This window comes from Podarcis filfolensis (assembly GCF_964270895.1).
Source record: "Podarcis filfolensis genome assembly, chromosome: 12".
NCBI classification, from domain to species: Eukaryota; Metazoa; Chordata; class Lepidosauria; order Squamata; family Lacertidae; genus Podarcis; species Podarcis filfolensis.
Genome location: NC_139614.1, coordinates 13,199,649 through 13,223,862, shown reverse-complemented (window position 1 = coordinate 13,223,862; position 24,214 = coordinate 13,199,649). Strand labels below are relative to the sequence as shown.

The following is a 24,214-nucleotide window of genomic DNA, read 5'->3' as shown; positions in this document are numbered from 1 at the left end:
GGCGCCTAGATCAGACAATAGAGATACTTCCACACTTGGCTAGAGGACTGATGCTTCGTAGTATTATGTTGGGTGGAATTTAAAATGTTTTATTGTAAAGTGGCAGAGAACTGCATATATTAATTCTCTCTCTCTCTGTCTCTCTCTCTGCAGCTGCGAGACAATGGCATAACTCCTCGAGATACAACAATGACGTTTACGTGCTTTGTATTTTTTGATATGTTCAATGCTTTGAGTTCCAGATCTCAGGTATGTGACTGCCTGTGTTTAAAGATATGGTATTTTGAAAAAGTGAAAACAACCTCTGCAAATTGTCAAAATTTCACAGATGCAAGTAGCTCAAAGCCATAACTTAATTCAAGCTATCAAAATGCTAATAGATGAGTATATAATCACCCTATCATTTGAGTTAAGATGGATAATCTCAAATAACTAGAATGCACAAGAATAAAATCATAGATGTTATGTTTCTATTTGCAGACTAAATCTGTGTTTGAGATTGGACTCTGCAGCAACAAAATGTTCTGTTACGCAGTGCTTGGATCGATCATGGGGCAGCTACTAGTAATCTACTTCCCTCCTCTTCAGAAAGTTTTTCAAACTGAGAGTCTAAGCATACTAGGTGAGAGTTTTTTTCTTGTTCAGCCGAGTTTGGCTTTCAAACCAACAAATATAGACAAGTACATTATTTCCTTGGTGATTTGTTTTGTAAGGCATTAACAAATAGGGCTTAGACTTAGAACATTAATATAGTTAAATGGGTTGGGGGGACACTTTGGAGTGGATACCAGGTGGCAGAAATTCCGGTTTTAAGAGCGACTTCAGCATTGTCCCCCTCGACAGGTATCTTTCACATAACGGCAACACTGAAACATTGTTCTTGCTTTCGAGCCTGTATGGCCGAGATGAGGGTGAAAGCAGAAATGAGGGCTAATGACATGTAGCTTCGATTCAGTTTGAAGGGATGAGCCCCCACCTTTCTGTCTAGCTCGGAGCTGGAGAAGAGGTGTGGTGCTCATCTTAACGCTGCACTAAGGTTTAAGGGCTCAGTGCAATGACAGGAAAGATCCCTCACAGCTGCCAAACTAGAGAAGAAGGCTGCAACTGGCCAGTTTGGCCCCAACACTCCCCTCCTGAGAGAAGGCTAGTACAAGCCTGGTCTTTCGGTGGTCACCATCCATCACCAAACAACCCTTTGCTCTTTCCCCCAGCTCAGAAAGGCACAACCGAAGATCAGAGACCATGGCTGTAAATTTATATACACAGTTAACTTGGGCGTAAGCCCCATAGAAGGGACGCGGGTGGCGCTGTGGTCTAAACCACAGAGCCGAGGGCTTGCCGATCAGAAGGTCGGCGGTTCGAAGCCCCACGACGGGGTGAGCTTCCTTTGTTCAGTCCCAGCTCCTGCCCACCTAGCAGTTCGAAAGCACGTCAAGTGCAAGTAGATAAATAGGTACCGCTCTGGCGGGAAGGTAAACAGCGTTTCCGTGTGCTGTCTGGTTCACTAGAAGCAGCTTAGTCATGCTGGCCACATGACCTGGAAGCTGTCTGCGGACAAACGCCGGCTCCCTTGGTCTATAGAATGAGATGAGCACTGCAACCCCAGAGTCGTCCGCGACTGGACCTAATGGTCAGGGGTACCTTTACCTTTAAGCCCCTAGAATGTAGTGGGACCTGCTTCTGTTAGCATACATGGAATTATAGTGAAAGGGCAGGAGTGTGCAATCTGATGTTTTGGCATAGCTAGCAAGGCCAGCAAGAATTTGTTCTGTTTATGACCATAAAATATCTGGCAAGTTAGTCCAAAGGACAAGCAGCTTGACTCCAAGTTTTTTCATAGCTAAACAATTGATTATAGCTTTGTATTTCTGGCTAGCTGAAAAACAGCTACTCAGTTAATTAATTTTAATTTAGTTTTGATTTGTTATAAATTTGAAAAGGAATAAAAATTGGCAAGAAAAGAAAAGCTGTTACTCAATACCTGTATTCTTCTGCTGTTTTTTAACGGGAAAAAAACCCTTTCTTTTTTCTTTTTTGGTTTAGACTTGCTGTTTCTTCTGGGACTCACCTCATCAGTGTGTATAGTAGCAGAGATTATAAAGAAGGTTGAAAGGAGCAGGGAGAAGCCCCAGAAACATGGTGGTTCTTCGTCTTTGCCGTCTTTTCTTGATGTATGATGCACATTGCATTCTTTCCGTTTGCAAAACTAGAAACTGCTGTCGTATGTAGGAGGAAGTTATCACGAGAAGATACAAGGGCTTTTGACAAGTCCCTCCTTTTCCCTGATGGATGAACACTGGCAATTTTTAAAGACTGGTGAATTCTAAATCTTCCAGCCAGGGGAGTAATAAACAATTATGCAACTTTGGTAATATTTTTTCCTCAAAGACAAAACTTTACTTTTCAGATTGTATGGAACTTTGTAAGTGTGTGAGAGGCTACTTTAAAAATAAAAAAGTCAACAGTCTTGCCCACCTTTTGCTCTTGAGAGATATACATGTATAGAAATGTGTATTAGATATAAAGATTTTAGTTTTTATTTAAATAAACCCTTTACTTTTATGACGGTGGTGGGACTTTACTATGAAATATTCAAGGCATTCCATCTGGTCTAGAGTGAGATACAAGAGTGCCATATTTTCAGATTCTGTATTTATTTACATTATCCTGCAATGTGTACCTTGTGCTTTTATTTTTTAGGTATCCTATGTTCTTTTGCACAGGATGTGACCACTGTCGGATCACTGTCTTTTCTTCCTTTTTGTGATTGAGAAGCCTATAATTGCAATTTTGAAGTAAATGTCTGCTTTTCTTAAAATACGTGTGAATGTGTAACTTGGTATTTTAAATGAAGCTGGGTCACAAACTGAAAAACGATTTCTGAATTTTTTCGCTTCCACAGTGAGCTAGATCTTTTACTTGGCCAAATTTACCGTATTTTTCGCTCGATAACACGCACCTGACCATAACACGCACATAGTTTTTAGAGGAGGAAAACAAGAAAAAAAAATTCTGAATGAAACAGTGGATGTATCATTTTTGTGCTTCATGCTGCGGCCACAGACATGTGATTTGACGGTGAGTTTGGGGTAGCCCAATGCAAAGATCCCGAGGATCCATGTGGATCCATGCTTTGTAACCACGTTTTTGCACCATTGCAGCCCCAGGCAACAGTGGGTGCGTGATTTTTTTGGTGCAGGCTGTAGCCATGGACATGCTATGTGATCTGATGGTGAATTTGGGGTGACCCAATGCAAAGATCCTGAGGATCCATGTGGATCCGTGCTTTGTAACCATGTTTTTGCAGCATTGCAGCCCTGTTTTTGCATCAGATCATTGCTATGTGATCTGATGGTGAATTTGGGGTGACTCAATGCAAAGATCCTGAGGATCCATGTGGATCCGTGATTGGAACCACGTTTTAAGTAGGGAGGGAAGGAAAAACATAGAAGCGACAAGGAGAGGGGTGTGCAGAGAAGCAGCTGGCTAAGAATGCAGGAGAGGGGTTTTACCGGAGGGAGGAAAGGAAGGCAAAAGTCGTCCCCCCACAAGCCAACCAGCTCTCTGTCTCCCCCCCCCCAACCTGCATGTTGCCTTCGAGTCCCAGACGCACGGAGAGGAATCTGTTTTCCACTCTGCTTGCCTGGAGGGGAGGGGTTTTCTCTGCTCTTTGTTCCGTCTGAGCAAACACAGTAAGGAAACAGAAGCGGGTGGGCAGTAAGACCCTGAGGCAGAATGCAGGAAAGCCGCAGCTTCCTCTTTCCTCCCTTCTCCGGACGATTTGATATTTGCCTGCTTTTTGCCTTCACTCACGCTTCTCAGCTCCAGGGACCACACATTCGCTCTATAACACGCACAGACATTTCCCCTTACTTTTTAGGAGAAAAAATCTGCGTGTAATAGAGGGAAAAATACGGTAACAACTTCCTGTTCTGCTGAACTAGAAAATCCTTGGGCCAGTGAGGTTCCACAAATATTGGCTGCACGTCCAAATATAGGCTTTGTATGTCCTGTCCTACTTCAGCAGTCCTGATCCCAGATGAACCACACCCTAACATCAGCTTCAAGTCCATGAGCCTTTGTTTTCTTTCTTCCCTTTAATAAGCAAGATGAGAACGTCTGTATTTCTGAGGTGCACTTAGTTGATCTACTGTGTTCCCCATTTTAATGCATTTCATCCCTTTTCATTTCATTTCCCTATGGTTTCTTTACACATTTTTTTTTGTAATGCATTCAGTGTGATTTGATGCAAATGGAGAAAAACTTTATTTAAAAAGCTCGAATTCATCAATATTGGTATACAACAAATCTTCACTTTTTTGTATGAAGAGTGGATCTGAATCACTTGCGAACTGTGGTCAGGGTCTATGGTGTTTTGTGGTCAAACCAGGGCTTTCTTGGCTTCCCAATCCCACCACAGACCCCCTGAAGAGCTGCTCCTGAAGGCCCTCCTGAGCCGATTCAGTAACAGCATGATAGGTTGGAAGGGGGGGCGGAATCACCAAACCTCATCACATGTGTTTGCATACCGTCTTTCCCCGAAAGTAAGACATCTCTCGAAAATAAGACCTACTTCCAGTTTTGCCTTTCGCTGTAATATAAGGCATCCTCCAAAAATTAAGACCTCCCCAATAATAAGGCCTCCCCCGAACATAAGGCCTCCCCGGAATATAAGGCCCCCGAAGCTACCACAAGGCGTCTGACTCCTCTGGACCGTAGCAGCAGGCGCCGCCGTGCAGCTCACTGATTGGCTGCAGCGCAGCCGCAGCTGTTCAGGCAGTGCAAGGTTTCTTTAAACCAGAGAGCCCGCGCCACAGCCAGGACAAGCTGCCGCCTGCCGCTTGCTCTGCCCTGACGGAGTCTGGCTGACTCACAATTAGACAATAAATGTGTACCGTATTCTTCTTCATGGAAAAATAAGACATCCCCTGAAAATAAGACCTGGTGCATTTTTGGGAGCAAAAATTAATATAAGACATTGTCTTATTTTCGGGAAAACAGGGTAGGTGTGATTTTCGCTCAGTGACAACTTTGGATTCCAGCCGGCTGCGAGTATTATGGGCTACTATTCCCTTCCACCACCCCCACTGATGACATTTCTGCAAGAAGATTTTGGCAGGTCACTTCCAAGGCCTTACTGACATGCTGTGTGCTTTTTGTTAATAATGAACTTTAGTGCACACAGCATGTTGAATATATGTGTCCTTCAGTTCATACTTTCTTAGTGGTAGGATTAAAACGTGGTTTCGTTTGTTTTAATGACTGCCTGTGCAAATTTAGACATCACGTTCTATTCAAATTGAACTCACAAGGATGTTGGGGCTATCCACTATGTTTCATGAGACGTAATTAGTGTTTTCCTACTATTCGAGGGAACAAACAAGAAGAGTGAGTTCTTATCCATAGCTGCTCTCTGTTTGTTTTTTAAAAATCTATTGGGAAAGGGGAATGAATCTCTTTTAAGAAATATCCCCTTGGAAATGCAGCCATATCTGCTGAAACTTGTCTAGCATAATTCTGATTTTGTCCTCGGACATTTGCCAGGTGTTAGGAAACTTTTATCAGGTATATTGTGAAATATTTGTAACACACTGGTCGAAGTGCCACGAAAAGACCAGTCTGAAAAAACAAAATCTTTCTTGCAGATATTGTATATAAAAAAATAATGGGGGGAGAGGGGCAACAGGGAGTCAAAACATGAGTCTTGGAACTGCATGTAAAAACTATTGAGTGAGCAATGTGTATTTGTCAGCTTTCAGGGATTTGTCATTGGCCATAGAGGGGGAAGGGTATAGTGAGGATTTCCATGTGCACAAGAGACATTGTAAATCCCCTAGTCGCTCAGACTACTCACAGCAATAGTACTACTCAAAGGTAAGAAGACATTTCCTCCTGTAACTAAGACCAACCAAATCAAGCATAATAGCACCATATGATTCCTGTCATTGTTTCTTGAAGACTCATTTTGAGAGAGGACTTCTGAAGACTTCAATGCAAAGGACACACAGCCACTTTCTAGTAGACTGGGCTTTCAGTTCTCCACCATTAATGCTTCAAATCTGTTGTTAATACTGCATGAAGGCAAAGTTTCCAACATGGCGCTTTCTCTTTTATCCAGCCCTTGATCAGTGGTTTGATTGTTCTTTTTCCTGCGCGATTTGGGTTTCTTCTTTTTCTGGAAGAAGTCTGGCGGTGCTATACCTTTCACTATATGTATCATGTTGCTGTAAAGCTGGTACATTTTTGGAGATGCACTGAGCAGGTTCTCTGGTGAGGAGGATGATTTAAGCTCACGATACAGTCTGTGCGCCAGGGTCCCATTGTAAAGCCTGTCAAAAGACGGGAGGGAAAGTAGTTAGCATCTAGCACAGCTTGGTGCTGTTGGTACAAGTTATTATTTTATGGTTTGAAAACTCAGATGTGAAGGGTGTCCTTTACGACATAAAAATGTATTTTAAGACTTTGTATTTGAAGCAGGTACTTAAAAGCACCCAGCCTCCTTCCTCTCCTGGTTTGATAATATTTTTAGAGGTCTTAAGAATCGCCTCGTATCATGGGGATGAAAATGGAAAAAGCATAGAGGGAGTTTGGTGGCTGGTGGGGGAAAGTAGAGAAGAGAATTCAGTTGCAACTTCCACAGGACAACTTTCTTAAAGTGAGATGGCCGTAGGGAAAAATAGAGAATCTGGATGGAGGAGGCCAATCGTATAAAGAGCAGGCTTTTGGAGAGAGAAATCAGAAATTGCTGAACTAGGAATGATGGAGGAAAGTCTATGATAAAGGATGTGATCTTGGCAAACCAAGAGCTGGTTTGATGAGGCGACTAGAACTGGCGTGGCTCCTTCCTGCCCAAAGTGGAAATACAGAGAGAGGGTGAGGTGGAGTGGCCATAATCAACATAGAATCGTGGAGTTGGAAGGGAGCCTGAGGATCATCTAGTCCAACCCCCTGCAATGCAAAACATAGAGTTGTCCCATATAGGAATCAAACCTGCAACCTTGGTGGTGTCAGCAGCACACCGTTCACCACCTTGCTCACCTTATGCCATGTCCAGTAAACTACCTTGAGAGAGTGCTTAGACTTGGGACTCAGCTATACAGCTGCAAATAAAACGTTTTAAATGTGTTGTAAAGTGCAGTATACAAATGTGACACTAGATGGCGATGGTGTGCTATGGCAAATTCAATATATTTTTTGAAACGTTTTTTAAAAAGCATTTTCGCAGCATTTTTTATGTGTTTGTAGATCCCACCTTGGTGTGTGGGTCTTGGGAGAGGCTAGGAAAGCCTCCCCCAACCTGGTACCATCCAGATATTTTGAACTACAGTCCCCATCAGTCCCTGCCAACACAGCTGTCTAAAACCGGGCACCAAGTTAATGAAGCCTGGACGAGGAATTCTGTTAGTGTACCTCTTAGGCATTTGGGTAACAGATTCCTTAGCCAAGCTTACAAACATGGCCTTCAGTCTGGTGTTGGAGCCCCATCTCTCAGTCCTGGGGAATTTTAACATTCTCTCCAAGGATGCTTTGTTGGCGTATCTCAGGACTGTGGAATCATGGAAGAAGAAGAAGAAGAAGAAGAAGAAGAAGAAGAAGAAGAAGAAGAAGAAGAAGAAGAAGAAGAAGAGTTTGGATTTGATATCCCGCCTTTCACTCCCTTTAAGGAGTCTCAAAGCGGCTAACATTCTCCTTTCCCTTCCTCCCCCACAACAAACACTCTGTGAGGTGAGTGGGGCTGAGAGACTTCAGAGAAGCGTGAGTAGCCCAAGGTCACCCAGCAGCTGCATGTGGAGGAGCGGAGACGCGAATCCGGTTCCCCAGATTACGACACTACCGCTCTTAACCACTACACCACACTGGCTCTCATGGGGCTGCTTTATGCATTTCTGCCCCTATACGTCAGGGTGGCTAACCTCTGGCCTTCTGGATTTTGCTGGACTAAAACCACCACCATCATTCCTGACTTGGAAAAAAGAAGTGGGAAAAGAGGAACTGATTCAATAGGATTTGCAGCCTTGGGAACTCTTACCGTGTAAGATCTGGCTCAAGGAGAGGACTACAAAGGAGTTGGTTGAGATACAATCCCATCTGAAGGCAACACTGCCACTGGCAGAGAATGTGGGCAGCGTCTAATTCCATTGCTTCTTTCTGAGATGTGTCTTTTTTCCATTTCAAGAACTGTTCGTACACAATTTTATTGATCTCAATTGGTGGGCACTTGGGATCTGGACACGAATTAGGGGGCGGGGGGAGAGAATTCAGAATGTTTTGAGACATTTAAGCACAAATGCATGTATTGCTATTCGAAATATTTGAAACATAACCATCTCTGCCAAATAGTAGTCCCGGCCTACTTGATAACACCTAAGCCTATTAACATGTTAAGAGAAAGTGGGGTTGAAGGGCTGGACCCAGACCAAAGAGACTAGCATTGAAATCCCCACTCTGCCAGAAAGTCCACTGGGTGACTTTGGGACAGACACTGTCTTGCAGTCTAACCTACCTCACAGGGTTCTTGTAAGCAGGAAATGGAGGGGAAAGGAACCACGTTATACTGCCTGGAGGCGCTTGGACCAGATCAGCGAGGCTGAGAGCTGGGGTGGGGTGTCTTGTTGTCTGGGCAGTCCAGCTCCAGGCGCCCTGGGGAGGTCAGTTTGGTGCTGCTAAAGCAACGGTCTGATTTCACCCCTGGAGGTGCACTCCGTGGTCTCTTGAGACAGATGTAAAAGCCCCAGTGTGCAAATTAAGAAAAGAGTCATTGGCAATGCCAGGACGAAAAAGAGGACTAAAGCTGAACCTACCTGGACTATGTATCGCTTTATCAAGTTCCCCAACTACGACTCCAAGTAGTAAGGCTTTTGTGTGCTGTAACTTCACTTTGGGTTCTGAATACTGCGTCCAGTAACAAGTCACGGCAAGAGGAAGCCACAGGTGACAAGGAACTGGCTCCAGGATGCTGGCTGTCACTCCCAATGTCTCCAACAAAAGGATCAGGCGGTCTGCTAAGGGAACCTGTGCATAAAGAAATGGCCAAGCCTTCATGAAATTTCATCTGGATGTGAATCATTTTGCAGCTGGTGTGGGTCCAATTGGGATTACGGGGAGATCTCTGGATGCCAGGCTGGCCACGGACATCTCCATCTGGCTGGCCCTTTCAGCTTTCTTAAGCAACCAGGGCAGAGGTTTGCAACCTTTTTGAGCCCACGGCTCCCTTGACCAACTGCATTCTTTCTGCGGCACCCCTGTGGGGCTCAGGAACCCAGTTGTGTCACCCCTTGCCTGCAGAGCTAGCAGCCCCTCACCCCTTTTTGAACACCCTCCCTTGTGGAGTGTTCCCTCAGACTCATCTCTTCTTCCCTCTCCTTGGGAGTCCTCTGGGCAGCCGCAGCTGCCCCCCGGTCTCTGAGCTGCCCCCCAAAGAGAGGTGCCTCCTCACACTGCCCCACAGGGAAGCACCCCCAGGCCAGCCCCAGAGGCACCACTCGCCTGGTGAGCTTGTAGTCAGGGTTGCTGCAACAAACAGCTGTGCAAGCCTTTGAGAGGCAGAGATGCAAGAAGGCATCAGAGGAAGGGAGGGAAGGAAAGGGGGACTGAGGCCAGTGTTGCCCGCAGCACCCCTGACCATTCAAGGCACCCCAGGGTGCCACGGCAACTGGTTGAAAACCACTGAGTTAGGCTAAAGAGCTTATTTACTGAATTTAAATCCCCTCTTTTATTCCAAGGAGTACATGGTTCACCCCTCAGTTAATCCCTGCAACGACCCTATCAGGTAGGTTAAGAGGGTGTGACTGGCCTGAGGTCACCCAGGGAACTTCACGACTGGGTGGGGATTTGAACCCTCATCTCCCAGGTCCTAGTCCGACACTCTAACCCAGGGAGGGGGGAGGGGAGGGGGGAAATGAACGAATTCCTATGATAACCCAGAGATGCACTTTAAATAAAAGGGCACATTCTACTCATGTAAAAACACGCTGATTACTGGACCGTCCGCAGGCCGGATTTGGAAGGCGACTGGGCCTTAGTTTGCCTACCCATGCTCTAACCACTACACCACACTGGTTTCCTAGAGTACGTCTGCTGTGGGACAGCTCTATAAATTAAATAGGTAAATAAATACGGGGAAAGCCAAATGTCCCTTAGAGAAGGATCTGAATTACTTTCCTTGAAACTTGAATTTGTTTTATTTTGGATCGTTTTATTTGATGATTTAATGTGTCGTCAACCATGGTGAGATCTTTTCATTAAAATATGAAGTGATAAATAAATGAAATGAATAATAATAAATATATTTTTTTTTAAAAAAATGATGCCTAGACATTCTATGATGGTGACTGCAACCGAGGTGTAAGATGCCATTTGGCGCTTCGCTTATCTGTCTGAGTTTCTAACACTGCTTAGGCTCCTGCTAACCATTAGGAGGATGCGGGTGGTGCTGTGGGTTAAACCACAGAGCCTAGGACTTGCCGATCAGAAGGTTGGCGGTTCAAGTCCCCGCGACGAGGTGAGCTCCCGTTGCTGGGTCCCTGCTCCTGCCAACCTAGCAGTTTGAAAGCACATCAAAGTGCAAGTAGATAAATAGGTACCGCTCCGGCGGGAAGGTAAACGGTGTTTCTGTGCGCTGCTCTGGTTCGCCAAAGTCATGCTGGCCACATGACCTGGAAGCTGTACGCCGGCTCCCTCAGCCAATAAAGTGAGATGAGCGCCGCAACCCGAGTCAGCCACGACTGGACCTAATGGTCAGGGGCCCCTTTACCTTTACCATTAGGAATCTTACGCAGCACTTTTGACATTTCAGCAAGCATTGCCCATGTATTTTCACGTGTGCCTAACTGTAAAGGCTGGAAAGCTTTCTTTTTAAATAATAAATTGAAAGCCGATAGCCTCAAGAAGTTGGATTCTGTGCCCAACATCACATTATTTCCTCCCCCCCCCCCACAGAACCGCAGCATTCAAACACTACTGATATGTTTGCTTTATGCCTGCCATTTTGAGCCATTTACCTCACTTAACGTATTCAGAGAGTACTGGTCGCTACAAAAATGTCCGGACAACACTGCCGCTTGGACGAACGATTTCTTGAGTGCTCTTTGTATTCTGTCAAATTCATGGAAAACACAAGTGGGCGCTTTTCCCGAAGAGGTACTGGCCGAACGCTGCGAAATGCCCAGAAGTAATCCATAGATGATTTGTCGAATTGGTAGAGATATGGCATTAGCACTAGGCATTTGCATATTCTCTACCTGAACGTGGAGAATTGTTCTTTTTAATATCAGGGCATCACTGATGAATGGTGCTATAAGGCCTTTTGCTAATGCAGAAAGAATCCACGGAGGCAACTCCAATTTCTTGGCTTCCTCTGATTCATAAACTCCATTCTGGAAAAAATCTTTGAGATTGACACTGGACGGTTCGTATTCCTCCATAAAAGTACAGAGAAGCTGCCTTGTTTCCTCTTTTTCGTGCTTGTTAACGTACTTCAGTACATTTTCTATAGCCTCAGCAGGGTCAGCAAAGCGAGACAGCCAGTTCAGCAACCCTTGAATGCGGACGTGCTTTCGACATTTCTGCCTGGAGCTTCCGACGGGAAGGCGTACCTTGCTAAAGAACATTTCTATAGCCGGCAGGTTAATATGATCGTTGCCATTCATCACCGCAAAGAGAGGCAGGAGGGTTTTGTTCATATTGCTGAAATGGCCACAAAACCTCTCTAACGAGAAGCGCCGTGCTGGGATGTAGCAGTCTTGCGAGTCTTTGCAGGAGGCCAGGCTTCTCCACTGAAAGTAATTCAGAGGACAATAGCCGGCTTTCAGGTCAAAAATGCAAAAGTCGCTATCTAAAGTTAACACCGGGCAATTCAAGTGATTGGCTAATGACACAATGTCCCTGTCCGCTTCTGAAAAAGACTGGACGAAAGGCACTCGCAAGCTGGTCAAGATCTGCTTGAAGACTTCTCTAATGAGCAAAGGCAGTAGACTGCCGCCACCGCCACCACAGGAGAGACAATAGGCTGACAGGATCCTTTCCCGAGCTCTTTCCTTGATGGTTGCCAGCTTTTTGTCAGACGCATCGCACCCTCCATCTAGCACGACGTACGGCCGGATGTTGCACAGAGTCAGGGTTTCAAAAAACTTGCGGGCGACATCTGCAAACGAATCGTAATCCCCTCCGCGCCGCATGTCCAGGTTGGAATCAAAGTAAAGGCGATGGTACAGGTTATTTCCGTCAATTACTATGCTGGTGTCCCTCAACTGCAGGTCAACAAAGAACTCTCTGTGTTCCCCTACGTAGCTCATTAATCCGTGGATGCCCATGCTGCCGGGCTGAAACGCCCCTGCGGAAACAAAAGAAGAAATTAGCCCTGCAGATGCAATGCAGTGCAATTCAAGGGGAAACAAGGAAAAAATCAAAACCTGCTGTTGGGATTGTAACTGGCACCCTTTTCACCTGGATGATTAATTGGCAACCAATGTTCCATCTCAATCTGATTTGGAGCCGGTTTCTTGTTGGCCAACAAAAAAATAAAATAAAGGAAAGAGGCTTAAATTCAAATTGCTATAGTCACAGATACGAAATAAGTCTGGTTTTTCCTAGACATTTGATCAATTTATGGAAAATCCGCCCGGATGTTACTGCCGCCCGCAGAATCCCAGATATGTCTCCAAGTAGATTAATATATTAATTTGATGAACTTTCAAAATGTATCCATTTTACTTTTGAACCCATTCTTAACTAGGGTTGGGCGATATCGGGTGTTCAACATCGTGATACATCCACCAGCTAAACATCGTGCTATACTGATGTATCACAATGTCTGAAATAAAGATGGAGCTTTGTAGAGGCACTGGCTGGCTTCACGGTTTTCCCCGCACTGTGATTTTTGCATAGTGCATGCACGCACACATCATGATTCACAATATATTGCCAGGTCAAAAATTACAAAACAGATATCATATGGACTTCAAGCTGGTTTTGGAAGATGTATTGATATATTGCCCAGCCCGGTTCTTAACCCATATAGTCCATATAGTTAAAGCTATGGTTTTCCCAGTAGTGATGTATGGAAGTGAGAGCTGGACCATAAAGAAGGCTGGTCGCCGAAGAATTGATGCTTTTGAATTATGGTGCTGGAGGAGACTCTTGAGAGTCCCATGGACTGCAAGAAGATCAAACCTATCCATTCTGAAGGAAATCAGCCCTGAGTGCTCACTGGAAGGACAGATCCTGAAGCTGAGGCTCCAATACTTTGGCCACCTCATGAGAAGAGAAGACTCCCTGGAAAAGACCCTGATGTTGGGAAAGATTGAGGGCACAAGGAGAAGGGGACGACAGAGGACAAGATGGTTGGATAGTGTTCTCGAAGCTACCAGCATGAGTCTGACCAAACTGCGGGAGGCAGAGTGGAAGACAGGAGTGCCTGGCGTCCTCTGGTCCATGGGGTCACAAAGAGTTGGACACAACTAAACATCTAAACAACAACAAAAGTTGGACGATACCCAAAGGATCATCTAGTGCAACCCCTGTAATGCCAGCATCCTGCCCACAGCTGTCCCTGGGTGGGGTCGAACCCCCAGCCGTCCTGTGCATGGGCATAGCCAGGATTTTTGTTGGGGGGGGGCAGAACTTCAGTTTGCCATGTATTTTTATTGAATTTTATTGATTTGTGAGGCAGCTACTCCTTCCTTCTCCCCCCTTGGCTACGTCCATGTTCCTGTGTGTTTAAATGCATGGACAGGCAGAAACTGGCTTATCTGAAATTGCAGAGAGCTGCATCTGTTGAATTTCCGTCTGCTGGGCAGCTTTGAAAGCGGGTGGGTGGGGAAACCTAGTTCCAGCAGTAACAGCAGCAGCGACTTCTCTTCTTACCCACTTCCATAAAAACAGAGTTGGAAGGGATCCCGAGGGTTCTGTCTCGCGCAACCCCTTGCAAAGCAGGAAGCGGTCTCCCATCCAATTTGAAACCACACCGGACCCTGCTTAGCTTTAGCAAACATGCCAGCAGTTCTATCGTTCGCGACGGAGGCGGACAGCTCGACCTTACCTGCGTTGCGGGGGCGCTCCCAACAAAGTCTCTCCCCCCACCCCCAAGATATGAGGCCTGTGGAAGCGTCCGAGCCAGGGGGGAAAAGAGGGCGGGGCAAAGCAGCCCCGTTTCCCCGCCCAGGGAAAGCAGCGCGCCTTCGTCACGCGCTGCGCCGTCTCCTAGCGACGCGAGCCAAACACTCGCGCGGCGGGAGGTTTGTGAATCCGACCGTACCAAGGAGACAGGTGTGCGGAGGGGTGCAGTGGGAGGAGCGCACCCACAGCGACTTTTATAGGGGGGGGGTCTCTCCTTTCCCCCCCACCACCCCCCCCGCAATTAATATTGGGCTCGCCTCTTCCGCTGAGTGAATGGACAAGGTAAACGAACGGCGCTTCCTCAGCCCCTCAGTCCGCCTCATATTCCGGACGTCGCTCGATTTAAAGTATATATAATTAATATATATTTTTTTGGGGGGGGGGAGAAAGGAGCCTCTCTCAACGAGCCTCTCTCAAGATGGAGGGGACCCGTTCAGGTAGGCCTGACCGAGGCGCTCCGCCGCCTCGACGCCCCTACAAGACTGTGTGAGGGAGAAGTCGAGGCTTGTCCCTCGTTTGAGTTCCCGCTGAGGCCCCGCTCGCCGCCTCAGGTGATTCCGGCGGGTTTTGGGGTTTTTTTAATAATAATAATAATAATAATAATAATAATAATAATTTATTATTTATACCCCGCCCATCTGGCTGGGCCTCCCCAGCCACTCTGGGCGGCTTCCATAAAAACCAAAAATACAGTAAAATATCACACGTTAAAAACTTCCCTGAACAGGGCTGCCTGTTTTAAAGGAATTAGGCCGTAACTCCTCCGTCCGAAAAGTTGCCTCAGGTGTTTTGCGTTTCAGTTCCGACAGGCCCGGCACTATCCCTTTTTTTCCTTATTATTTTACTTTATTTATCGAATTTATATACCGACCTATACCGGTGTGGGGTGTGTGTGTGTGTGTGTGTCTCAGGGCGGTTCACAGAATAAAACCAAGCTATAAAACCACAAAATACATGAGGAAAAGCAAAACAACAACACAATAAGCTCCCCCCAAAAGAACACATTTTAAAAAGGAAAAAAAAAAATCCTTCCAGTAGCACCTTAGAGACCAACTAAGTTTTTCTTGGTATGAGCTTTTGTGTGCATGCACACTTCTCCTGATACCAACATGGCTACTTACTTGTAACTAGAACATTCTAGGATGTAAATGAGATCAATTTCCTCTCTCATGAGTCTTGCCTTTAATTTCAAGTTGTATACCCTGAGGCAGGGCCTTTTCTGTTTTTTATACACACACACACACCGTATTTTTCTATGCGTAAGACTGGTTTCCCCCCTAAAAAATAATGTCAAAAATTAGGGGGGGGTCTTATACACGGATAGTGCCAAGGGTGGACTGGCGATTGGTTGTTGCCCCCAAAATAGGGGGTGTCTTATAGATGGAAAAATACTGTATATATATTTACAGTCACCTAAAGATTGTAAGCACTATATTGCTGATAATCAGTGCTATTTTTCCCCAGAAAAAGAGATGTTGCCATATTTCAAAAAGTAAAGAACCAGGACACCCCAAAAGTTGCTGAACCCTGAAAGTGGTTGAGCTTTTGTTTTTAAGACAAACCCCAAAGTTTTTTTTTAGTAAAAGCTACAAGAATTTTTGAGGTTTTTTTGTTTTTGCATGATTTAACCCCTGTTGCCAGTTTTCCAGGGCATTTGCCCAGTTTCTGGAAAATAATCCAGGCTGCTGTTTTCGGAGGTGAGTTCCAGGACATGTCCTAGAAAATCAGGGCGTATGGCAGCCCTACATGAACGCCTCCCCTGTTCTCTTATAATAGCAATGGCACCCAACTTAGAAGAGCGGAAACTGAGTTCCAGCTGAAAAAAAGCCCTGCTGATAACAACTGTGGGCCTGGTTATTGTGGCTTCTTACTGTATGTTACAATCTGTAACTAGGTGGCTTCAAAATAATTAGAATCATAGAGTTGGAAGGGGTCCCGAGGGTCATCTAGTCCAACTGCCTACAATGCAGGACTCTTGCTCAACGTGCGGAGCAAACCTCCAATCCTGAGATTAAGTGTCTCATGCTCTCAAGAAATTTTTTTTCCTTCCAGTAGCACCTTAAAGACCAACTAAGTTAGTTGGTCTTTAAGGTGCTACTGGAAGGAAAAAAAATTTTTTGTTTTGACTATGGCAGACCAGCACGGCTACCTATCTGTAACATGCTCTCAAGACTGAGCTATCCCAGGTGCCTATGCATGCCAATGGCTACAGCAAGTGGGAATCTTATGGCGTGAAGCTGACATGGCTGCAATATCAACCAATGTTTATTACGGCAAACAGCCAGCATATTTAAACCAGAATTTCTGCATAATTCTCTACATAAACAATAAAAATTATCGATCTGGGGGTTTAACAGTCAATATGCTAATTAAGTGTTCTTAAAATACACATTCAGAGGAATAAAACACAATAAAAGTTTAAAGGAGTAAGAGATTTAGCTAAGAACTGTAGCAGTTTATGACAATTTACATGGCTGCAATAAAGTGCACATAGATCAGCCTGTACCTATGTGACTATAAAACTAATGTAGTGTTTGCATAGAATCATCTAAGCACTTCACATACCTTATAGCAGGGTGAGTGTGATCCTCTAAAGCAGGTATCTTCAGGCAGCCCTGTTTTGGGAAGCTTTTAATGTTCTATTTTTGTTGTTGAAAAGCTGCCCATAGTGGCTGGGGCAACCCAATCACATGGGTGTGATATAATAATAATAAGGACCCAAGACCCACTTTTATCCCAAACATGCATTTGGAGACCAATTTCTTAATCTTTTACCATATATTTGCATGTTGGCAGTGCTCCTGTTGTGACCCATCTTGGATCAGGACCTACTAGAGGGTCCTGACCCACCAGTTGAAAACCGGTGCTATATAGAAAGGAGCTCCTCCTGCTGCATTACAACAATCATGTAGCATAGTTTGGTAGAATTACAAATGCTATACATGTCTGCTCAGAAGTAACCCCAACCAAATTTAATGAAACTTACTCTAAATTGTGTATAAGGTTGCAGCCATAGTTAACATAAAACTTTATGTCTTTACATTGAAAAGTGTGTAAAATGGGGGAGTTAAAAACTTCATCAGTGCTCTGTAGACTTTATTATGGCCTCTTTGGCTTATAGAGGCAAATGAAGAATTGCAGAAGCAGGAGATTTCGTAGCTGGCAGTCTCAGCATAGTACTTATGTTTTACCATTGTTGTTATCCTCTTTTCTTGAAAGAGGGCTTGGAATTACAGTGGTGCCCCGCAAGACGAATGCCTCGCAAGACGAAAAACCCGCTAGACGAAAGGGTTTTCTGTTTTTCGATGCGCTTCGCAAGACGAATTTCCCTATGGGCTTGCTTCGCAAGACGAAAACGTCTTGCGAGTCTTGCGATTTTTTTCGCTCCCCCCCTTTTTCTAAGCCGCTAAGCCGCTAATAGCCTTTTAGCCGCTAAGCAGCTAAGCCTTTAATAGCCGCTAAGCCGCTAAACCGCTAATAGCGCTAAGCCGCTAATAGGGTTGCTTCGCAAGACGGAAAAACCGCTAGACGAAGAGACTCGCGGAATGGAGGCACCACTGTAGAAAGATGTTCATATTCTGTCTCATTTGAGTGTTTTCTTTTTGAAGCCAAGATCACCATTTATTTGTTCTATTGTGAACATCACTTTCAGTAATTAGAAGTTTGGCTGTATTTCATTAGGAAATCACACTGCCAAGTACAAGTCCTTGGCACAGGATGTGTCAGTATCTCAGCAGCTGGGTGTCAGAACAGTTTCACACACATGATGTTATTGTTACAAATTACAGATTCATATACCGGTACCTTATTGAAGCTTGTGAACATTCTGAAGCTATAAAATGAAACTTGCTTGTTTAACAAACAACACAATTTAACAAATCATTTCTGCAGTAGTTGAAAAGCAACAACACAGCTCCACCAAAATGGCTAGGATCTTCTAGTGGATATCAGCCCTCAGAGTGATGATAAACAAAAGTGGGAATGCAATCCTATACACATTATGCTGAGGAGCCTTTATATGTAGAATTTCTGTCATGAAAATATTTACAGTATTTGTTAAATGTACAATCCAAATCAAGATGAAAGAAAATTAAAAACAAATCTGTTAACAGTGGGATCTTTGCAGGCTTAGGTGAGCAGGCGATTGCAATCAGAGGGAAAACCAGTCTGTCCTAAATAGATGTTACTAACACAGATCTATATAGATACAAAGAGCTGGTAGACGTAAATATATTTACTAGCACTTGGGTTTTTCCACTTGTGTCATTGATGTGTGTCTCAATAGACAAGGAACTAAAATAAAATAGAGTGAGATATTGGTGAGTAGGATAGCAACTGGGTCATAGCAAGGGGTGGTTTAAAAAAAAAACACAAGAGAGGCTTGGCAAGCAGGAAATGGTAATCTGTACATACTGCAGCACCTTAAAAATTACTGAAATGAGAGTAGTAGAAGAAGGGCAAGGAAATGAAGCAGTGGAAGATGAATGAAATGGAAATAAGATTAAGTGGAAGAGTTTATACATAAGTGGGCTAGACACAAGACCGCTTGGCGTACTGGATTTCATACTTGCTACAAACATTGAGGAATAATTTCAGTAGAGTGGATTGGCAATGCAGTAAGAGCTGCAAAATACTATCCAGCAAACTGCAAGAATAAATTTGAAATGCAGTTATTCCTTTTTAAAAAATATTACCATGCATTGTTTAATAACCACAGGGATCATCACTTTTCCCATCTTCCCTTTGTGGTCCAAGTTTAAAGGATTAGATCACAATTAATGCAGGTGAAAGTGAGCTAGCTGTATCACTGCTGAAATTTTCTTTTGGAACACTCACAACACTTCCTTGCATCTACTATGTGATTAAATTCTCTGCTCTGATTTCAGGAGGGACCTGTGATTCTCTGTACCCACTGAGAGAATTGCTTTTGGGGCAATGTAGAATCCTAGAATCGTACAGTTGGAAGGGACCCCAAGGGTCATCTAGTCCAACCCCTGCAGTGCAGAAATAACAGCCTGTAGGCAGGACATGATGCTTGTGGAACTCATAGGCATCCCAGCTGGCATCACTGCCATTTCATTATGTCCCAACCCATCATTGATATGTTTTGCTTTTGTAGCAGCAGCGAAGATTGTGAGGCATAGCACCTAAGAGAGAATTGTCCCTCTTAGGTCTACTGCTGAGATAATATAATGGAGAGGATCTAGTCTAAGTCTCTGAAATATTCTGATGTAGAAATGAATTTCTGAGGTGCCATTGATACAGTACCAGCTTAAAGAAACTCTTCTTATACATTGACACAAAAGTACTTAAGCAAATTATAATCTACATCTTAGGTTTTCTCCACCTTACAGGTGTCACTTGTGAATATTGCTTCAGTGACAGAGGGCCGTTTAATTCTGCAGACTCATAAATACTGGCCTAGCACTGCTGTATGGAGCAATGTTGAGATTCCAAGAAGTTGCTAAGCATGGTACTCCTCTTATGCCCATTTCTACTTGCTCAAAGACCTTGATTGCAGGAAGATACACTATTCAACAGAAACTTGGGCGTGGAAGCTTTGGAACGGTCTACTTGGTTTCTGACAAAAAAGCAAAAGAAGAAGAAGAACAATTGTAAGTGTTACATAAGGTGAAATAACTTGTGTGTAGTTATTTTTTAAAATCCTCTTACATATATCTGATTTGTTTACATCTTTAAGTATTGTCTTCAAAGATAAATGATGAAACACAATGGATTAATGTTTGTCTGCATGGAGTGTTCAGCCTGTTTCCCCTAATGTTAAGTGGATGGACATCTAAAATTGATTTAAAGCATAGGCCCTTCAGTTTGTTTTAGTTTCTTCCCATACTTTCTCCTACTTTTCTCAGGTGGTTTTTTTCCATTACTTCCTTTTTTTGCAGATTTCAGAACTGAACCAACTGATTGTTCCAAAGCTAATTCATATGTATTTTGCAAATTCAGGTTTGTGTATCTGCTAGTCAGCTCCTAGCTGGTATTGTAAAGCAGTTCTCTAATTGACAGGCAACAGCTACTGCAGACTGTGAGGGAAAGGAGAAAACTCCTGAGACCTTAGCTTGGTACAATCAATGGGTTCTGAGCTGGTGGTGACTGACTTTAAAAGGGGTCACAGTGGATAGTTTGGTGAAAATGACCCTGTGTGCAACAGCTGTAAATAGAGCAAGTTTTAATGTATGGATCATTAGGAAAGGGGATTGAAAAGAAGGCTGTCAATATTAAAATGGGTTCATATGAAACTGCGGTGTGACCACACTTGGAATACTGTGCATCTTTCTGGTTGGTACATCTCAAAAAGGTAGCATCAAAGGAGGTGCAGGAGAGGACAAACAAAATTATCAGGGGGCTTCACCTATAAAGAAAGACCAGACAGTTGTGGTTTTTTAGTTTAGACAAAATGTGAGAAAGGGGGCAGGGCATGATAGTGTTATATAAAACCATGCATGGTATGGAAAAGGGAGATAGAGAGTTTTTTTCCCTTCTCATAATACTAAATACTTAAAACTTGGGGTTAACCAATGAAACAGAATGGCAAGAGATGCAGGAATTCGACAAAATGAAGTTCTTCATACAGCACGGAGTTAAGCTATGGAATTTCACTACTGCAACTTTTAGTGATGGTCACCATTTTAGATGGTTTTAAAATGAGATTAGGCATATTCATGGAAGAGAAGTTATCAGTTGCTATCAATGTTGGTCCTACAGTCAGTATCAGGAGCAGCATGTAGAAAGAATGGCCAGTTTTGTCCTCATGTGCTCCTTGTGAGACCCAAGGTACATCTGATTGGCCGTTTGAGAAACAGGATGCTAGACAAGATGCTCCTAGTGCAGTATGTTTAATCCAGCATCCTGTTGGTCTGACCTAGCAAAGCTTTTTCTTTTCTTTTGGCGTGTTTTACTGGCAGTAGCAGCTGTATCCTGCACAATTAGAGTCAGATGAATTCATTAATTTCAGAGATAATATATTATTCAGAAAAGGTGAAGCTGAGTATGCCCCCATTACTCTTCTTTTCATGTAGATTTAAATCCTTCAATCTATGACAATAATTCTTCATGTCCTTGAGCAAAGTACTTTTGGTTACCTCTTCACATATAGAACTTTGCAATTTAGTGATGTACCAGTTGGGGGAGCCAGTGTATAACTCATGCCACTATAAAGCACTCACTTTTCCCTGAGGATTTACAGTTGCTTTCACCAAAACTGAAAGTTAACCTCAGCTGCACGTTTTGGAAAAGAGAAGTTTATTTATAAATACAGCAGAAGGTATCACAACAATTTTCTGCATGGATGTGACATGCGTTTGAATATTTCTGCACCAATTTTTAATTATCTATTTTAAAAGGAGAGAACTTTTTTCTACCAAAATTAGTTCTGAGGAATGAGCCAAGAATTGTGGATCTTTAAGCATTCTGCTGCTGAAATGTCAAATTCTTACCACTGAGTGAAACTATTCTGGCTCAGAATTTTTTTTTGCACAGTTCTGTTTCCAGCAGTATTTCTGCTGCAAAAGCCTTCCTCTGCTGTGATGCAAGTGCAGAGGTCAATAATGAGTTTCCAGGGTGTTATGCTGCCTTTCCTACAGGTCTTATTAAATCTCTGAGCAAGCCAAGAACTGCCTTTTCATCTAATGTCTTGAACACATGCTTTGTTACTCAGTTTCGAAAATAACACAATTTACTGTTACAGTGGTACCTCGGGTTAAGTACTTAATTCGTTCCGGAGGTCTGTTCTTAACCCGAAACTGTTCTTAACCTGAACCATCACTTTAGCTAATGGGGCCTCCTGCTGCTGCCGTGCCACCAGAGCATGATTTCTGTTCTCATCCTGAAGCAAAGTTCTTAACCCGAGGGAATATTTCTGGGTTAGCGGAGTCTGTAACCTGAAGCGTATGTAACCTGAAGTGTATGTAACCTGAGGTACCACTGTACTACAATAGCTGTGACTTTTCGATACCTATTTTGTCATGTCCAGGTTGCTTCTAGGGTAGGTGCCTCATTACCCCCAACTTTTTTTATTTGAATTCATATTGTTTAGTCATTACAACATGTGCACCCCACCAGCAACTAGTTAAAATTTATGAAGTACCTTAGGCTGTAGTCCTACACCCACTTATCCAGGAGTAAGCTCTGTTGAAACCAATGGAGCTTACTTCTGAGTAGACATCAAAGTTAAATCTGTTGAGAACTTGCATTTTACCAGCAGAATAAGCTCATGTATACAAAAGGCATACATGGGATATTATGTCTGTCTGTACATCTTGGCGAGTCCGCAAACATTTCCCCCTTGTCATAATGAAGTTTATTCAGCTTCCCTGAATGGTTACATTTAGCATCATGCAGCAGATCTCAAAATAAAGCTGGAATTTGCAAAATCCCAAACAAACTTGAGGTCTATTTATGGTTCTCCAATGCTTTAGAGATAATTTATTAGAGCTGCACAGATTTAATGCTCTTTCCAAGATAACTATAGATATCTGGCACAGACCAGTTTGAGAATTACTGGTAACTGGAGGATAAGAAGTTGGATAGCTGTTTGGCTATGCAGTCTCTATTCTTTTTTGTTGACAGCTCTGCTGGCGATCCTGCTTTTTTGTTCCCTTTCTGTGTTTGCTCTACATTGCCTCCTGTTGCTGAGCTAGCATCCACTTTTGCTACTGGGCAGCATACAGTGCTACTCATTGGCTGATGGTCAAATCAGACAGAACCACTAAAAGACTTATTCGTTGCGTTTCTATCCCATCTTTTCCTTCGGGGAGCTCAAGGTGGTGTACATGGCTCCCTCCATCTTTAATCCCCAGAATTGGCTCGGAGGCAGTGACTGGCCCAGTGAGCTTCATGGCTGAATGGAGATATAAACCCTGGACTCTCAGGTCCAAGTTTGACACTCTAACCACTGCACTATCCTGTGTTCTGACCCTGTATGGACTTCCACAGAAACAGCCAATGAATATGGGGTGGGAAGGGGGCAATGAGCAGCTCAGTGGGATGCAGTACATGCAGTACATTCACATGATTGTTTCTTCTTCCCATTTAATGATTCTGGGCCATTGGCCAGGAGTCCCTGCCTGAAGTTCATTAGGAAGACCTGAAGTTTACTGCCCAACCATTATAGGCTGTTCATGCGGGACCTAACACTCAAAACCTGTTAGTTAAATATTGATTTCTAGCCTCTCCGGCGCTTTATTTTTGAGATTTGTGGAGCAAATCACACTGGCACTTTGCAAACACTGTGTATGGCTCCAGGCCCATGCTTTTCTTACATTTCATTTTAATTTTGGCTCATGTTGTTGTCCCTGTGCTAACATGTCACTCAGTTCCTAGATCAACAGAAAGTTCTGTTCTCTATGAATGCTGAATTTGTACAACTTCACTCCATACACATCTATAAACCATTAGACGCTCCAATACATTATCTCCCTATAAGAATGATATATAAAACAATGTTTTGAGGCAGAATTGTGAATTTGGTGGGTTTTGCTTCTGTGGTAAGAAATCGGATAAAATTAACAAGATGTCTAGAACTGTTTTTGAGTGGTAACATGTAGTGTTACAGAAAATTATTTAAATAGGTATGCATTTTGCTGTTTTGCATAATTTATTTGGCTTTTCCTAGCCAGGCAGGATAAATTAAGAACTACTGGCAGAGCAATGCTGCTTTAAAAACCTGCCTACTTAAGGCCCTGCTCTCAAACCTTTTGTTTCCCCAGAGTGCTGTGTTTTCAGATTAGAAGATCTAGCAACTTACATTTTTGTTGTTTAAAACATTTAAAGTAGAGATGCTGAGGACCTGAATTCTATGCCACATGCAGAATGCTTGGTGGGTGCAGCCATAAACATTAAACCATACACAGGGAGAGCCATGAATACAGGAACCTAGGGGAGCAGCTCTTGTTGTGAGGCTAAAATGTGGAGGAGATCAATACATGCCACCCTGAGCTTCTTGGAGGAGATGGGATGTAAGTAAGAAGTCAGGACATAGCTACACCTAGAACAAAACACAATCTCCCTATCGAACTGTGATTCTTTCAGGGGTATTGGGATACCAAACAGCTCCCTCTTCAAACTACAATTCCCACATTTT

At 43.6% G+C, this 24,214-nt stretch overlaps 3 protein-coding genes across 13 annotated transcripts in view; 2 read left to right on the top strand and 1 right to left on the bottom strand.

Moving 5' to 3' along the window:
• ATP2C1 (ATPase secretory pathway Ca2+ transporting 1) overlaps window positions 1-2,818 on the top strand; it is a 72,152-nt gene extending 69,334 nt beyond the window's left edge. For all 8 annotated transcript variants that reach the window (XR_014540105.1, XM_083577715.1, XM_083577714.1 and 5 more), the window contains 3 exons: window positions 154-249; window positions 481-622; window positions 2,044-2,818. Coding sequence is in view for 7 of the 8 variants with exons in the window: in XM_083577715.1 (XP_083433841.1) it covers window positions 154-249; window positions 481-622; window positions 2,044-2,177 (372 nt within the window). In the remaining variant the exon portion in view is untranslated. The remainder of the gene's footprint in view (window positions 1-153; window positions 250-480; window positions 623-2,043) is intronic.
• Window positions 2,819-4,242: 1,424 nt separating this feature from the next.
• ASTE1 (asteroid homolog 1) lies at window positions 4,243-14,161 on the bottom strand. Its single transcript, XM_083578009.1, has 5 exons — window positions 14,039-14,161; window positions 11,001-12,331; window positions 8,802-9,012; window positions 8,030-8,225; window positions 4,243-6,329 (listed from the first exon to the last, which is right to left on the bottom strand). Exons 2-5 carry the CDS (start codon window positions 12,309-12,311, stop codon window positions 6,032-6,034), a joined length of 2,016 nt encoding a protein of 671 aa, XP_083434135.1. The 5' UTR covers window positions 12,312-12,331; window positions 14,039-14,161; the 3' UTR covers window positions 4,243-6,031.
• Window positions 14,162-14,185: 24 nt separating this feature from the next.
• The window catches only part of NEK11 (NIMA related kinase 11), a 78,941-nt gene continuing 68,912 nt past the window's right edge, over window positions 14,186-24,214 (top strand). Inside the window, exons 1-2 of one of the 4 annotated variants that reach the window (XM_083578031.1) lie at window positions 14,186-14,397; window positions 19,470-19,730. In XM_083578031.1, coding sequence (XP_083434157.1) covers window positions 19,558-19,730 — 173 coding nt within the window. In that variant the 5' untranslated portion in view covers window positions 14,186-14,397; window positions 19,470-19,557. Of the gene's footprint in view, window positions 14,398-14,645; window positions 14,667-19,469; window positions 19,731-24,214 lie in introns of those variants that run through there. The other 3 variants (XM_083578029.1, XM_083578028.1, XM_083578030.1) reach the window with 3 other exon arrangements.

Coding starts and splice junctions, on each gene's coding strand:
- ASTE1 (XM_083578009.1), bottom strand. CDS start 12,311: ATGGGCATCCACGGATTAATGAGCTACGTAGGGGAACACAGAGAGTTC. Junction 9,013..11,000: donor CTCTGAATACGTTAAGTGAG/GTAAATGGCTCA, acceptor CTTTATGCACAG/GTTCCCTTAGCAGACCGCCT. Junction 8,226..8,801: donor TAAAGCGATACATAGTCCAG/GTAGGTTCAGCT, acceptor ATTCGTGTCCAG/ATCCCAAGTGCCCACCAATT.